The sequence below is a fragment of the Barbus barbus genome (genome assembly GCF_936440315.1).
Source record: "Barbus barbus genome assembly, chromosome: 7".
NCBI classification, from domain to species: domain Eukaryota; kingdom Metazoa; phylum Chordata; class Actinopteri; order Cypriniformes; family Cyprinidae; genus Barbus; species Barbus barbus.
This window is the reverse complement of record NC_136735.1, coordinates 24,574,661-24,592,457: the sequence shown is the minus strand read 5'-3', so window position 1 is coordinate 24,592,457 and position 17,797 is coordinate 24,574,661. Positions and strand designations below refer to the sequence as shown.

General features: G+C 37.2%; 2 protein-coding genes across 3 annotated transcripts in view; one reads left to right on the top strand and one right to left on the bottom strand.

Moving 5' to 3' along the window:
* The window catches only part of LOC306873199 (uncharacterized protein), a 29,258-nt gene extending 26,974 nt beyond the window's left edge, over window positions 1-2,284 (bottom strand). The window contains exon 1 of the mRNA XM_079422309.1: window positions 1,841-2,284. Within this exon, the coding sequence (XP_079278435.1) occupies window positions 1,841-1,999 (159 nt within the window). The 5' untranslated portion in view covers window positions 2,000-2,284. The remainder of the gene's footprint in view (window positions 1-1,840) is intronic.
* Window positions 2,285-3,028: 744 nt separating this feature from the next.
* On the top strand, window positions 3,029-17,796 carry LOC306872661 (condensin complex subunit 3-like). Of its 2 annotated transcripts, XM_079421331.1 has the most exons (23): window positions 3,029-3,118; window positions 3,500-3,617; window positions 4,419-4,628; window positions 4,748-4,976; window positions 5,129-5,274; window positions 5,460-5,544; window positions 6,362-6,557; window positions 7,598-7,747; window positions 7,923-8,063; window positions 8,249-8,372; window positions 10,828-10,917; window positions 11,010-11,103; window positions 12,186-12,217; window positions 12,923-13,033; window positions 13,226-13,345; window positions 13,426-13,647; window positions 15,129-15,310; window positions 15,775-15,937; window positions 16,063-16,233; window positions 16,398-16,524; window positions 16,966-17,007; window positions 17,087-17,156; window positions 17,259-17,796. In XM_079421331.1, the coding sequence occupies exons 2-23, from the start codon at window positions 3,510-3,512 to the stop codon at window positions 17,365-17,367; spliced, it is 2,922 nt and encodes a 973-aa protein (XP_079277457.1). In that variant the 5' UTR covers window positions 3,029-3,118; window positions 3,500-3,509; the 3' UTR covers window positions 17,368-17,796. The 2 variants fall into 2 exon arrangements, with proteins under 2 accessions (XP_079277457.1, XP_079277458.1); XM_079421332.1 differs by lacking the exon at window positions 16,966-17,007.
* The last annotated feature ends 1 nt before the right edge of the window (window position 17,797 follows it).

Here is a 17,797-nt window from a genome sequence, read left to right as displayed (position 1 = left end):
AAGGTGCAGTTTAACAAAAACACATAATTCAACTTAAAGTCCAAAGGTTGACAATTATAGGGAAGTTTGTGTAAATGCGTTTGTTTCTATTAAGAAGTTCTTTGTTGCTAAACTAAATTTTGTGCTCAATTACTTTTAATTTCATGTGTTCAGTGTGTGGGCTATGCTGTCGGTTGTTTGGTCTTTTGGTATTTTAATGTATGATTTTTTTTTTTTTAATCTAAAGTGACAAACAGTATTGTACATGTATATTTAAGTGCTCTATTCCAAGGCTATATAGAGAATACACGATTTTAAGCCTTATTTTAAGCCATATTTTTCTTTTACAGTCCCAATAAAGATGACCAAAAATCATAAGGGTTCAAAAACGTATAGGCCCAAATGACTATGTGTGTATTAGCTATTAATAGTGTGTAGATAATACATCCCTTAACCCTAATGTTTTTTTTTTTTAGTTATTCTTCATTGTCGGCCAAGAGGACAATCATTTTTCAGGCAGTGTCAGATAGAATTATGGCTATTGATTTTGTAATACATCATAGTGCAGTTCAACCAAAATGCATCATTCAAACTGAAATCCCATGTCCAGAAGTTGACATAAGGGGAGGTTTCTGTAAATGTGTTTGCATCTAGGAAGTTGTGTTTCGTCAATAATTTTATTTTTATTTTGTTCACATACAGTAAATTTAATGTGCTGTGAAACACATTGTTTGGTCACTTGGTATTTTAGAATATACTTTTTATCCAAAGTGACAATCAGTATTAATTGTCTACACTTTTCTATTACAGTCTTAAATGTAAATAAATAGTACATTATAAAGCTCCAAAAAAGTACTAAGACCCTCAGAAAAAGTATTACGGTGCCATCAGATACCTAGAAATGTCATGGCACTATAATACCTATGTAATTACAATATTCATGTATTGCCAATATTGACTATTTCCTGGGCACTATTCAAAAATGGTAGCTTTTAATAAATAACACTATTGCATTACAATATGGCCTAACAAACATAATTCCAGTGTGCATTTTTTGCTAGTGGAACCAACACAGAACTGAAACAAATATGGCTTAACTGAATTACTATGTAGAAGAGAACTGTCTGAACGAGTCTGTCGCGTTTGCCTCATCAATGTTATAAGCTTCTACGGGTCATAACAACTGGATGCTGCTTGCTTGTGAAGGGGTGGTTCTAATACACACATCTAAACCGGATCATAAATAAAGGCGCTGTTCTGCTGCCAGCGATCACGCACGGGTCAGATTATTTTAGATAAGCTATTAGCAGCGTGAACTTCAGTAGCCCGTCTTGAACTACATAAACTCCAAGAAAGCACATCTGCTACCAAACAACATCTATTGAAATCGTGACTGGTCTTGGATTACCCTCTGCCTGTTCTGCATCACCTGTAATGGAAGGACAGTGAAGCGACGCCGAGTGCATTAAAACACAACCCTGTTGCATTCCATGAAGAAAACACACACACACACACACCAGTGCGTCAGGCAGCATAAAATACTGATCATTTATATATATATAATTTACACTGACAACCATTAACATATAATTTATTAATATTATTATTACTGTCTTAAACTGTGCCTTTACAGGCTATGTAAATGATTTAGCTTAAAATATGCGCAGTAGGTAGCAAAAAGAGAAATTTGTATGTTTGCATATATATATATATATATATATATATATATATATATATATATTGTATGTATTGTATGTATATGTAGACACACATCTGCGGATGAGTGAACGGATCGATGTCTAGGAAACAGATAATTCAGATAAAGAGTCCCGTTAGTTGAGTATTAAAATCACGCGCTTACCTTTGTCAGCTGCGCTATTTTCTTGCACATTTTCGTGTGCATTTGATAATCATACAGTTCCTGCTCTACATTCACATTGGGGATATCCGCAATAGCGGACCCGTTACATGCACCGCTGCCGCCGGGGGGTTGGTTCATCTTCCCACAGCTGGAAGCCATGATAACCCGTTAGAGCACGCTGATCAATCACAAACTGGGCTGCGCAACACCCTGGTTGCCTCTACGTGATCCTGAAGGTAGAGTCCTTACGACAGCCGAAAGCATTGTGCATGCTGCAGCGACCGGCGAACACCCCCCGCTCCGCCGCGAAGCTGCCTCCGGTGATAATGCCATCGGCGCTCCCCGCGGGACACGACTCACTGACGGCATGTGCCCCCAGCCCGGACACCTGTCTCTCACCCGGGGCGTGACTACAGTCTTACATTACGAGTCACGGGTCACACTGCAGTGTAATCATGGCCCCTCCCATCAACGCCAACACGCCCAAGAGCACAACAAAACACAAGCTCGCGCAATCTCCACACTCATTAACTTAGTATAGTGTATAAAGATTGTTATGAACAAAACAAAAATAAATGGATTTTCTGTGTCCCCGAGCAGTAGAGGACGAAGGCCAGGTAAATTTTAAAGGTAGAAAATTACTTGCGTAAGCTATTTCAAATAAATGTGAAGGGTAAAATCCTCATACACTGAACCGTATTTCATTATAACCAAGATATATGCATAATGGAAATGTATATAGGGCTATGCTATACTGTCAATATTCATGCTTGCGTCACATGATCATAAATGTGCTTTGCTGCCTTCAGATGAGTTGAGCTACCTAAAATCTGATCTACCTTCTCAGGATTGCCTGTCAGTGAAAATAATAAATAAACATTGATTTATTCTATTCTTTCTCAGGTGTTTGTAATTACAGGATGAATCCATTTTATTTAATCATTGTAAAGACATTTCTTTGCCAGGCTCCAATAAACTAATTAATCAAATTAAACATATATTAATTAATGCACAAAGACCTCCAGTGAGACAAAACCACGTCCTGAGATTTGAAACGAGAGCTTCTAAACAGATTTGAACGCTGCTCTTACGCCCCCTGGAGGATAACCTACGTATTTAGAAAATTCAAGCGTTTCTATCAGGTTTGTATTCATTGGCCACAGCTGGCTATGATTGACAGCCAGAGGCGGGGCTAGGTTACTCTCTCGAGAGGACGTTTTGAAAAGTGGCGCTTTCGCCGTTATTCAATAGAGGAGGTTCAAAAGCGATTAGCAGCAGGTATGACACGGTTTAAATCTATTTCACTAATATCTTGGTTTTAAACTAAGTATTTCACACAGTCACTAACAAGTACGAATGGTTAACTTTAATTTGTTTCAATGATACTTGTTAGTTAGTTGGTCATGTTTTTGTGTTGATGCTAACTGTCGGGGCTAACAGTTGATCATTTCGCACAAACAAGCTTCTGTTTGACATTTAACTCTTTAATTATTTTATTTGTTTTGATTAGTTTGGGAAAACATCGTGTTGTGTCGTATATGCTAGGTCATTTAATGAATAACTCTTTATTTAGATCATTAAAAGCGTCCGATGAGACGAGGAAAGATCAGGTAACGTTAACGCTAATGATTCTGCTAATGATTTGGGTTTGTGTTTTAGTAACATCAGCATGTCTGGAGACCGTGATCTGGAGATTGAAGAGGCTTTCCGGCGAGCACAGAAAGCTCATAATAACAAGGCCAAACTTGTTGCCAGTTTGAAGAACAGATATAATAAGGTACAGAAGATTTACACACAATGATACACCACCGTTCAACATTTGGGAATCAGTTTTTTAAAATGGTTATATATTCAAGAAAGCTGCATTACATTGATTACATTTTTACATTTTTTTTTCTGTCCATTTAAGAATACTGATAGAATGCGTCACAGTTTCCACAAAAAAACAACTTTTTTTCAGCATTGATAAGCAATGTTTTTTGTGCACCAAATTAGGTTAATTTCTGACATGTAATAAAGCACAGTTTTAACAGTTTTGTTTGTGTTCCCCATAATACTATCTATATAATTTTGTAATTCTTTTAAGTGCTAAAGAATTAGAAAAAAGAGATTTCTGATTGATAAATTTATCTGATTAATATGCAAGTTAACAAGTATAATAATCACAAGAATAATTGGCTAATGTATGCCTCATTTTCCAAACGCTTAATTATTAACTCTCATAATAAGAAACCATATTACACATTCATGAAGTAAAAGAAAGTAGCACAACAATTTTAATTTATAAATTAATTTGTCATGTATAAAAATAAATCTTCCACCATAACCCCTTTGAGCATTGCATGCCAGAAAATATGAATGGCTGATGAAAATTCAGCTTTGCCATCCCAAGAATAAATAACATAAAAAAAAAAAAACATTTTAAATTGTAATGTTTCACAATATACATTTTTCCTGTAAGTGTATAGGCGTTTTACCCAGCATTGCTGTCTAATACATTGGAAAAAAACGTCAATGTATTAGATCTATTTTAGACATTAAAACAGATGTAGTATAGATTGTTCTGTTCTGTGTGTAGTTGGAAGATAAGACCGAATTCCATGAGGAGTTCATCCGCTGCCTGAAGTATGCCATGATCATTTACACCCGGGAGCCAGCAGTGGAGAATGTCATTGATTTTGTCTCAAAATTTGCTGCTAGTTTTGAAACTCCTGTTAATGAGGATGCTGAAGAGGAGGAGGAAGATGAGAATGAGTTTTTGAACTTCCTGTTCAACTTCCTGTTAGAGGTAGTGTCTCTCACACAGGCATTTAGCCTGAGAAAAAGCACACTGAAGAGCATATCTTATCATAGAGCTACTTGTTTACATAAGATTTCTTCTCATTTATCATCTTTTTTCTCCCTCAGTCTCATGGTGCGAACAGCCATGCCGTGCGGTTTCGTGTTTGTCAGCTGGTGAATAAGTTGCTGGGTAGTCTAAGTGAGAATGCTCAGATTGATGATGATCTATGTGATAGAATCCATGAGGCCATGCTGGTCAGAGTCACAGACAAATACCCTAATGTCAGGATTCAGGCAGCGCTGGCCATGGCCAGACTCCAGGACCCCAGTAACTCGGACTGCCCCACTATTAAAGGTACTCGAAAACATGCTCTTACTTGAAACTAAAGGACATTGAGCTACAGTCCATCCTTAACATGTAAAAACGTTCATTATTGATCTATGACTCTTCAAGGAATATTAATTAAAAGGTAAAAATGATAAAAGTGATTAATTCTGTGTTTTTAGCTTATGTTCTGCTTTTGGAAAATGACTCAAACCTTGAGGTTCGGCGTGCTGCGCTGTCTTGCCTTGCTCCCTCTGCCTCTACACTTCCTAAAATCTACAAGCGTACCCGGGATGTCAAAGAGACAGTCAGGAAACTTGCTTATCAGGTGAAATTGTCAACACAAAAACTGACTAACCAGCTGTTAAAGGGATAGTTTACCTCAATATTAAAATCCTGTCATTTACTCTCCCTTATGCTGTTCAATCCTGTATGATTTTCTTTTTTTGAATGGTATTGTACACTATAAGTTCAAATGTAATGTGTGTTTGTTTGTTCATGTATGTGTGTTAGGTACTGGCAGAGAAAGTGCATATTCGAGCACTGAGCATTGCTCAGAGAGTCCGTCTATTGCATGAAGGACTCAGTGACTCTGCAGGTAAGGAAGTACAGTGTTTGTTGAGCCAACTGTCAGAGAATCCAATTGTGCACGTATTACAGTTCATGTGCATCTCAACAACAAGGTCCTCCAAGTCTATGCACAAACAAGTTGTTTACAAGCTGATGACTGGGTCATTAAAGACTCGAGGGAAACGCACCATTGTGTCTTCCATTTCGAATCCCTTTTACTGTGAAAAGTATCAGACAAGACATGTTTAATAGAAATATTTGGGAAAGACTCATCTGAATGCATCTTAGAAGTTTTGTGTTGTTAATCTTATATAGTTTTGTAAATTGCGTATCTTATATGTGACCCTGGACCACAAAACCAGTCTTAAGTCGCTGGGGTATATTTATAGCAATAGCCAAAAATACATTGTATGGGTCAAAATTATTGATTTTTCTTTTATGCCAAAAATCATTAGGACATTAAGTAAAGATCATGTTCCATGAAGATATTTTGTAAATTTCCTACTGTAAATATCAACTTAATTTTTGATTAGTAATATGCATTGCTAAGAACTTAATTTGGACAGCTTTAAAGGCGATTTTTCTCAGTTTTTTTTTATTTTTTGCAAAATTATTTTTCAAATTCCAGATGTTCAAATAGTTGTATCTCGGCCAAATATTGTCCAATCCATATATCAATGGAAAGCTTATATATTCAGCTTTCAGATGATGTGTAAATCTCAATTTAAAAAAAACTGACCTTTTGTGATCCAGTGTCACATATTGCTCTGTGCTTGCCAACAAATAGCCATGTTGCTGACAGGACGGTTAAAGTGAATAAAACACATCATGTCTATCTCCCTCAGACTCGGTGAAGGAGGTCGTCAAGACCTATTTGCTGCCTGCTTGGCTTCGCTTGCTACAAGGAGATGTTTTGCAGTTGCTGCACAGACTGGATGTGGAGAACTGTGCAGAAACTGCAGTTACTACCTTACATGCCATATTTTCCATGGCAACAAGCCCTGATGAACTCCTGCAGAATGGTGTCAGGCTGGATGAGAGGTCAGTTACTTGAACCCAAAAACTGCAACAAGCGTAATTCAGTGACTGCAGCTTTGTGGCATAAATCAAACTATCTACAAGTGCCTGCATTTTGTGTATTCATTTGGAATTTGAGAAGTTTTATGGAAATATGAAAATTTGAATATTTTGGGGCTTATTTCATCATTCTTTGATTTCACCTAGAAGCATTGTATTATATACATTTTGCTAGTTTTTCCGATATTTGCCATTTTGAAAAGTCTTCAGATCTTGGGCCTTCTAGTCAGTACTAGCTATTATAAAAAATCTGTATCCGTGCTATAGATGAGAACGTGTAAGAGATAATAAGAGAGATTCTTATTTTGTTCATTTAAAAAAAGTATGTAATATTTACAAAAGTGTTAGTTCACCCAAAGTCCTTTTCAAGGAAGTTTGTTCACTCGGCAACCATATTTGCAATGCATCCGGGCAGCTCGAACAAGACCAAGTCCTATCTAAATGAATGGGGGAATCCTGAAATCTCAACAACTGCTTGCTGAACTCGCAATTAAATTACATAATTCAAATGAGCAACAAAATCTGAAATGAACTGCCACATGAATGTTGTTTCTTATGCTCAAATAGCATTCAAAAAGCTTATTTTTCAGGCTAGATCAGCCAATGCGCATGCGCAGTTATAATGCGCTCAAGATGCATGCATGCGTATCGGCTGGTCCAGCCTCAGGTTTCTATGGGAACCAGAGCTTCTAACGGCCGCTGCAGTGATGCATTAGGTGTGTTCGACTTGAAGCGTAGTACCAAAGTACCACGAGAGTGATAAGAGAGCAGATGGATCCTTATGCTTTCGAATCGCTCTCGCTGTACTTTGTCATACACTGATCATTCTGTGCAGCGCCGCTTCAAGTCGAACACATTTAATGACTTTACCAATCAGCAATTGGCTCTTTCATTTAGAATGTCTTTGTATTTCTATAGCCTTTGGTTCACCTAAGCAAAATTAATTAATGTCTTTGACAATTTTTAACATTAGTCTTATTGTAGGTATATGTCTCTCTGTACAGGAAATTAATTCCTGTGGACTTCCTAACATGTGAAAATGTGTTGTACTGGAGAGCGTTGTGCGAGTTTGTCAAGAGTAAAGGAAATGAGGGTGAGGAACTACTGGAGCAGTTACTCCCTGAGGCGGCCATATTTGCTGAGTATCTGTACAGGTGATTGCACTCTACAAGAAACTTAAGTGTAACCCTTTTAAATGGGCTAATTTAATTTCTTCCACTTTTTTTTTTTTTTTTTTTTTTTTTTTTTTTTTTTTCTTCTGAATTCAGTTTAACCGTTAAACAATTGCAAATGTAAACCCGGCTAAATAAGGAAGCATTTTTGTTTCAGTTATCTAAGGAGTGTTACTCTGCTGTCTGAGGAGCAGAAAGCTGATATGACACAGCTTGAGATGGCAATGACCCAAGAGTTCGTTGGACAGCAGCTGATTATGCTAGTTGGGTGTCTGGACTCTTCTGAAGAAGGGGGCAGGTCTGAGTTATCAATACGTCTCTTACTAATCAGTGCAGATCAAACATTTTATAAAATGAGTGTCTTTAGTTCCTGAGTGTCAAGTACTTTTTTTTTTTTTTTTTTTTTTTTTGTCTCTGGTACAGACACACTTAAAAGGTAGATTTACTTTATGCTAAAGTTAATCATCCCATGAACTGTTCTAGGAAGCGCATGGTAGCAGTGCTACAGGAAATTCTTGTGATGCCCAGCACGCCCACCTCTCTGATTGGTCTGCTAGTGGAGAAACTGATTGGACTTCTGAGAGACGAGACACAGAAAATTCAGATGGTCAGTCTTTGTGTGACAATCAGACACTTAAAAAAAAAAATCAATGTAAGATTGTATCAGTTTATTCCTCTCAGATAGTTTTTCTTTGGCTGTGTCTACATCAGTGGTTCCCAACTCAAGTCCTGGGGAACCACTTCTCTGCACTTTTTTTTTTGTTTGTTTGTTTTGTTTTCCTTATTTTAGCACACCTGGGGCCCGTTTCAATAAGGAGGTTCAACCAACTCTGAGTTTAAACATGAACTCAGAGTTGACTTACTCTGAGACAGGAAACTCTGAGTTTTCGGTTACAAAACAGCTGAACTGAGTTAGTTTACTCAACTCTGAGTAGGTTGACTCCGAGTTAAGCGCGTGCACCATGACTATGAAAAGTCATGATCAGCGGAGCGCCGAAATTACGATTCACCATGGCAACAGCTCCCGCCAAAAAGACATCAGCGTGCGTACTTCCGTCAATGCATAACTTTAATTCTTAATAACTGCCAATAACTTAATAACTTTTATAATATCAGAGGGGAAAACCATAAATTATTGAACTAAAATGCATTTTAATGGTATCTCATGATCACAAAAAAAAACAAAAAAAAAACAAGAACGTGGCAGCAGCTAAAAAAACTATATAAAAGTATAAAAACACAATTAAATCAAGGTAAAGCTTTAAACATGAAAGGTTCATGGGTGTGGGCTACATGACTTTTGACATTAAATATCATTCAGTGTCTATTTCAATGCGCTGCAGCTTTTTTCACATAATTAAATATTCTCTAATCCAACCCGTTACATTTCTTAATTACAGTAATAAAATTAACTACTGACTTGTCGACAGCAAGAAGGCAGAGGCTCCCAAAAAGGGGGGAGAACCTGCACCTGCACCACTGACAGATGAAGAGGAGATGGTCAAGTATTGGAAGATTTCTAAAATCCAAAAGTAAAAAAAATAACTTTTTCTTTTGTATTAGGAAATAAAGATGACCAAAAATTTGTGACTAATTTGTTTATTTAACAGCTGTGGTGGTGGTTATGGCTTATACTACCCTTCCATCTGGCATCCTTCCATTCCATAAAGTAATCGGTTTCATTTTCAGAAGGGGTGATGGTTGGGATATGCTTGTCATCAGTGCATTCAAGCTTCCACACTGGAAGTCCTGAAGGAAATTCGGATTATTGGGTTACTTCCAGACGTCACAGAATGATGTTATCAAGTGAACATCATTTATCAGATCTGCCTCATTTAAACCAATTTTTATACCACTGACCTACAGTCCTGTGAAACCCCTCTTTGACGGATTTGTGCCCAGGAAAAAATTCTCAGAATGAGTGTGAGAGGGATGCACACTTTCCTTAGAATCTGCATACAGCGGACCTATAATGTGCTCTGCATCTCTGATGTTTTAAAGTGCATTTTTCTTATTTTGCAAATTATCTTCCAATAGGGTAAGAAATTAAAAGTATTCTTGTTTCCGTTTGCATTAAGATTTTTTCTTACCCTATGGCGGACAATTTTACTTGTTTTATGTAAAAGACACTTAAAAGGAAAATCCCCCAGGAAAAAAGACTAAATATAGACAATTATATAAGATGCATATTAAGAATTTTTTATATTTGTACTTGAAATAAGACAAAAATACTTAGTAAGATAATTTATTTTGCAGCGTGAATGAATAAGGTATTTAAACTTCGCTAACACTATAAAAAGGGGGAGGAGACCGAAAGAAACTCTGGGTTTACCAAAGAAAACCTGCTCCCGACCAGATTAGGTTCACGGAGTAAGTTACTACGGTAACTGACTCTGAATATAAGTTACTTCTCTTTCAGAAACGGGCTTGACTTACCCTGCTTTCTCGGGTTTGACAAACCTCCCATTTTGAAACCGAAAACCCAGAGTTTCCCTGATTTCAGGGTTAACATACTCAGAGTTTTCACTTAACCTCCTTTCTGAAATGGGCCCCTGGGGCCTGTTTCATAAAACAAGTTTACCAAATAAGCCAGACTTATTGTCAGTTGATTTGGTTCAAAATAAGTCGGACTAACTGAAATAAACCTGGCCTATTTGGTAAACTTGTTTTATGAAACAGCCCCCTGATTCAGATCATCAGTTCTTTCAGTGGGAGCTCTATGAACTGAACAGGGTGTGTCAGATAAGAGAGATGTACAAAATGTGCAGAGCAGGGGGTCCCTTGGACTGGGATTGAGGACTGGTCTACATGTAGGTCCAGTACATATCAACTATTTAAATAGACCTAAACTGAGTGCAAAAAAAAAAAAAAAAAATATATATATATATGGTTCAAGTGTTTGTCATGCACGCAACAAGATTAATCACTGGTAGATGGTTGAAAAAGTTGTAGTTGGTTGATTATGTAAATGTGGCCTTTTGAGATCTGCTCATTAATGCAGGAAAGTTCCTCTGCAGCAATTTGCTGACAGTTTGTTTTATGTGTATGATTATTTTAATCAGGTTGCTGAAATAATCTCTGATGTGAGAGAGCCCATTTTGCCCATCTCTGAACCTGTGGATGAGAATGAGAAACGCAGAAAACAAGTCAGAGTGAGTGACACTTCATACACCACTGTTGCTTAGTGACATCAACAACTTGCATTAGATTGGCCTCAATAAAATATTAAAATATTTTTCTATAGCTGGCAGAGGTGCGAGTGCAGATAATGGAGGCGACGCAGACTCTAGAAGAATGCATCAGCTGTCAGGACTTCAGTCGCGCAGCATGTGGAGAAGGTACAAATCATTTAAATACAATCACTCATACTTGTATGCATAACACTCTTAACTGTGATTTTAATAATAAGAAATGTTATTTGAACAACAAATCAGTATATTAGAATGATTTCTGAAGGACTATGTGACATTAAAAACTGGAGTAATTGCTGCTGAATGGCTGATTCACAAAGTAAATTCCTTTTTAAAATTCTATAAAAATAGAAATGTTATTTTGAATGGTAACAGTGTTTCACTGTATTACCGTTTTATCTGTATTTTTGATCCAATAAATGCAGTCTTGGTGTTGAGTATGAGACTTTTCAAAAAGCGTTAACAAATTTTACCTACTTTGTTGGAAATTAGTAATTTTCTTATTTGTCTAATTTAAAATTGTCTGCGTTTTTGTGGATGGGGTGTTGAATCAAATTTGTTCACTGTTAAACGTATCATATGATCATGAATTAATTGATAGCTAGTAGTCAACATTGCTTGCTCATTGTTGTAAATTAATATATTACAAGATGGAGTGTGAAATGGCCTGAGTCTTGGCTTCAAGTAATAGGTGAACATTTCTGAATAGTTGACACTGCCTTGCTATCTATATATATATATATATATATACATACACACACTTTTACAGACATTAAGTGCTGAATTTAAAAGGGACCTATTATGCAAAAATCACTTTTATAAGGTGTTTGAACACAGTTGTGTGGACGCAGTGTGTGAAAACAACCAGCCTATAATGTTAAAATCCACCAACTCATTTTTTTTAAACCAATAAATCATAAACGGTCTCTCCAAACGAGTTGTTTCAGATTCTCCCTCTGTTCATGTCACCTAGGGGAAGAAGTCCCGCCCATTTGTGACACACTCTGCCCTATTAGCATAAACAGCCCTGAGTGAAAAGCTGCGGTCCTCCATTACTGGAGTTATATACAATGTCAGCATCAAAGAGGCTTTACAAGTGTTGTGTTTTGGGATGCACTAATGAACACGAGTTGCCATAATCTCCTCTTATCTGAGCCGAGGACACTGGTTAAATTTAATTTTCGAAGGAAATATCCTGGAAAAAATCGGTAATGTCCCTATATGTTTAGGATTCAATGCCAACGCTTCCGCTCCAGACAAAGTAAGTATTGCGTGTTTGTTTTCCAAATTGCCTTTCTGAAATAGCTTCTTGGCACTCTGTAAGGCTAATTGCTAAAGCTATCACTGTCTCTGTCTGTTTTCACTGCTGCTGCCTTCATGTGCTGCCAGAATGATCGTGAATAGGAATGTGGTAATTAAAAGTTGCATATGAAAACAATGTGAGTCAATCGCTTGAAGTTGTCAATCTCATAATCAGAAGTGGGACATCTAAAGTTTGATAGCATGAGACCAGCTATGCTATTTTTATCCCACCGTGCTCCCCATCTTTGTAATTTATAAACGCAAATTTATTATGTACAGTTTAATCAGATGACTGATTTTGAAACCAAGAACATTTTCTATAAAGAGAACAGGCTTTTGCTAATAGTGGAATGTTGATTTGCAAAGGCTAGCACTGCTAATGCCAGATCTTGAGCTCTTGAAACTCCACCCTCTTCTCCGGGAGCAACAGTTAATTTGCATTTAAAGCAACATGCTCAAATTCAGCGCTTCTTGGCTCATACCCTAAAAGGCCATTTTAACAAGCTAGAAAAAAAATGATGTGGGGTATATGGAGCTAAAACTTCACATGCGCTCTGGGGGCATCAGAGATTTATTTTACATCTTGTAAAAGGGGGCATAATAGGTCCCCTTTAAATATAATGCCACTTAATGTAATCTTATGTCATGTGTGTATTTTCCCCAGAGTGATCCAGAGACGTTGTTGAAGTGTCTGACGATGTGTGCTGAGTTGTTCAAGCAAATGAACATCAAGAGAGGAATCTGCCCTACCATGAATGCTCTTATAGAGTCACTGGTACAATACTCATAAAAGCACTCTCATCAATAGCCATTTCCTGCCATTCTGTGGTATAGGACGAGCCTGTGTCTGCATAGCACTTTTATCAGCCACTTTGGTTACTGAACTCTCAGCCCAAAATCAGTGCAATACTTAATTAGGGCTGCAGTTATAATATGACTTCAAAGTGATCTCTCAATTCTACTGTAGATACTGCCAAGTGTGTCCAACCCTAACCCTGCTGTGCGCAACATGGCTGTCATCTGTTTGGGAACGGCTGCTCTCCACAGTAAAGACATTGCCAACACACACCTTGTGCTACTCTTGCAGGTACTTGTAACACACTTGTTATAAAGATGAATAAATTCACTTTGTCCTAGTGGCTTAGAGGTAATTTACTTTTTGTTTAGATAGCACAACTAGATAAGCCTAAAATCAGGATCAGCGCGCTCCGAGCTCTCGTTGACCAGCTCCTGCTCAATGGCCTCAACATCTTGCAAGACAAGTCTGCTCCTATCTCACAAGCACCTGACTCAACAGACAACAGTAACGGACAGCCTGAACAACAAACTGAGGAGGAGAGTACTGTCCAGAGCATTCTGAAGATGCTCTCAGAATTTCTTGATAGTGAGGTACTGCCCATCCATTGTTATTGGTTATGCTACATTGGAATGTCGCTAACAGTAGTAAACCTGATATTCCCTGACAAAGCAGCTGAAACGGCAAGTGACAGTTGTGTTAAACGGTTTCTTGAACGAGAAACAAAATATAGATAGGGACTTGATTTTTGCTCAGTTGATTGGCAGTTTTTTGCTAATTGCTCTCATCGATACATTGAAACTTGTCTGGCTATAGACCAATTTGGAGTAGAAGTCAGTTACATCACTTGCATCAGCGCACGCATTGTCGTGGCAGAAAAACACTGGTAACAAGTGGAGGGAACCGGTTAAAATCCATGGAATAAGAGAAAAAAATGTGTTAGTCCTTTTGGATGTCAGAACTGGAATACAAATCATTGCTATAGAATACTGTTGTCATAGACGCCGTTTGAAGCTAAATGCAGATATTTTAATGGACAAACTATGGATCGAACCTGCTGTGATTACTAGGGCTGGGTAAAAAATATTGATTCTCCGATTTTAATCGATCTTCAGTTTAACGCAACGATATCGATTCGGGAAATCCCCGAATCGATTCTTAATGCAAGTGCTTCACATAAGAGGATATGAATATTCACCTCTCCTCCTGAAGGTGTCACATCTATAGATATACTTACCTGGCAGGGGAGACACCATGATCAAGAAGGCGGTTCACCCAGAACTAGGCTTGGCCACGGTGTGTGTGTTCACTGCTGTGTGTGTGCACGTTGGATGGGTTAAATGCAGAGCACGAATTCCGAGTATGGGTCACCATAGTTGGCTGAATGTCACTTCACTTATCTTTCGAATTGCTCCACTAAAAAAAACAACTGTGTGCACCCTATTATTAATGTAGATGTGTATTTCAGTAATAAACTTAAGTAGGAGAGTTTCAGTTACCAGCATTTATATCAAAATATGGATCCCATGTCTGCAAAACTAACATTTTAAATGAAATATTGATAGCTAATCGATATCGAATCGAAACCATAAGAATAAGAATCGAATCGCAGAATTGGTCACAATACCCAGCCCTAGTGATTACCCTAGCATAAATTTTAACAATGGCTCTAATATTCACAAATGCAGTTCATAAGGGACATATTTTATTAGCCCTACAGTAACATCATGAAATACTATTTTTAAACCTATAATTTTTACACATTTCATCTCAATTTATTGATTTATTTTTTTTCTCGCAAATGCAAGTTTTCATCTAGTTTGGACTTTATAAATCAATTTAACTCAATTGCGAGTTTGTCAATTCTAAGGAAAAAAGGCAGAAATGTGGGATATAAACTCATGATTCTGAGCCAGGAGGAAAAGAGAGAATGACAAGTTGATTTTTTTTTTTTTCTTGTCAGAATTTTTTTTTGGCAACTTGTTAAAGCTGATTGGCAGTCATTTTGAAAATGTGCCTAAATGGTGCTAAATGTACTGCAAATGCTGTACCAGATAAGATGTCATTATTTCAGATCTGTGAGCTCCGCACAGAGACAGCAGAGGGTCTGGCCAAGTTGATGTACTGTGGGAGAATTTTAAGTCCAAAGCTGCTGTCCCGTCTGGTTCTGCTGTGGTACAATCCTGTAACAGAGGATGACCAAAGACTACGCTATTGCCTGGGGGTATTCTTACAGCTGTATGCCCGGGACAGCAGGTATACATGTGGGGAGATTCTCCCATCCTTAAACCTAAATGTTTAGAGTGTAATTAAAGGGAAAGTTCATCCAAAAATGAAAATTGTCATTTCCCTTGCGTTGTTCTAAACTCTTAAGACTTTTATTTGTCTTTTGAAACAAGTATTTTTAATGGAACTTGAGAGGTTTGTCTCTCCATTGAAAGTCCATTCCACCAACACTTGCTTCTTAATTCATATGGATTATTTTAATGATCTCTACATGACCTTAAGTAGTTTAATTCAAGTCTTCTGAAGAAACCACTTCTCATGTTGAACCAGATTAATTTAGGCTTTTCACGTTTGTACATTGATCAAAACACTTGCATTAAAAAAAAATTAGATTTTCATTTTTGGGTGAGCTAATCCTGTAATGTAATGGCTGTTGCATGGTTGCACCATTATTGTGACCGCACAGACATGTATTTATATTTGTTGTACACTAGAACAAATCAAGAGTGTGTGGAGGAGAGTTTTTTACCAACCATGAGAACTCTGTTCAATGCTCCTGTGACATCTCCATTGTCTGAGGTAGACACATCCAACGTGGCTGAACTGTTTGTTGAACTAACACGAGCCAGTGCTCTTGTGCAACCTGCTACCATACAGGTACACTTGAATATACAATACAAACAATGCACGCTTACAAAAATAACAGCAATGGTTTCGGTTCAATGCACTTTAATCTGTTGGTATTAGGTAAATTATCAAACTTTTTTTTTTTTTTTTTGCAGGCTGTGTCTTTGCATGACTCTCTGGCAGTGCGTATTTGTAATGAAATCTTGAGGGACGTTTCTGCTCCTGAGGTGCGTCTGTACTGTAAAACTCTCAGCTGGCTGGAGATTAACACTGAATCTGGTCCTGCTAACAGTGAATTGCAACTCCTGTTAAAAGATATTTTAAAGGTACTTACATAGTTATGTCTCTCTTGTGAACTTATAAATGGTAGAAAAGAAGCAATGGGTAAAAGCAGGAGATTAAGCAGAAATTGATAAAATATTGTCAGAGATTAGATTGGCTTTAAGGTAAGCAATTATAAGTGATTGTTTCTCATGTGTGTGGGTTACAGGAAGTAAAAGATAAGTGCAGTAAAGGGGTTATTGAGAAGCTTTGTAACAAGCTAAATGGAGATCGCTGTTCCAAATCAGCCAGTAATCAGGATACAACTTTGCTTACCTTGGATGACAACACTGGAGGTACTAGCCAACACATTTTACCAGTCTTTATCCATCTAGCATAGACCGCATAGGCGAGTGTTCGTGGAGCTACTATGTAGTTTGAAAGAGGGGGAATAACTGTAGTAATTGTGCAGATTCATAATTCTTTATTAAACATAATTGTTTTTTAATTTTTGTTTTAATGTTATATTAAATTTTTTTTGCAAATGTGTAATATAACATTTATGAAATTCATTATTCTCAATTGATTGAATTAAAATATTTTATGTAAGCAACGCACGTATTGAAAAACCCCTTTAAAATCCATTCCCGGGGGCAGATTTTGGCCATTAATACACTAGGTCTCTGACACTGATAGTTGATTCTCTCTCAGGTTCAGTATAAAAATGGAAGTGGTTTTCTTATACCTGTAGTATTCAATGTATGTTACATTTAACAAAACTATCTGCATCCTTGCAGAGGTGAACAAAGAGGAGATCAAACCTAAACGTGCAAAAAGAGGTGGAGTTATTTAATTTGGTAAAATGCAACAATGAATCTTTCTCCTATGTGATTGTATTAACTTTCTGCTCTGTTTCAGGCCAGAAAAAAGCTTCCACTGCAAAGAATGGGAAGAAAGCCAGTAAAGCAGAGTTGTCCTCTGATGAAAGGTTGGTTTATTCTGCATTTTAACTAATGGTTTTGTTCATTTCAAATGTACATTTTTCATTTAGTAGGTTGCTTATGTTTTGTTCCATCTAATCTTTCTGTAGTGATGAAGAGAGTGTTCCTGAAGCACCTCCATCAGTGCGACCAAGTCGCCGTGCCAAGATTGCTGATTTGGATAAAACCAAGCAGGATCTGACTGCCCTTATGAACTAGGAGGCCAATGGTTCATAAGAGTGGATTACTTAAGAAGGTCCACTTTTGCCCCATTCCATCCTACAGTTTCTTTAGATTTCCCTGAGATTATATACTGTTTAATTTGAATACAAAGAGACTAATGTAACGGTTTAGTCTGACTATTTATAGTGTCAACCTGGATTAAGGTCTTGAATGTCAAAATGAATGTCACTTCTCAAGAGGTTATCTTTGGGTAGGAGTCATGTTAACATTCATTTACTTGCTGTTGTAAAAAAGTGCAAGAGCTAGTGAGCCAAACTATTCCCTTTTTATAATTTGCTATTTTAAGGAAACTGATCCTACTATAAAGAGTTGGTGTGTGTTAAAAATGGCTAATATTTTACAGTAACAAAACGCTTTCATTTGTATGCATTTTTTTGTCTAAATAAACCTGTAACACAATTAGGCA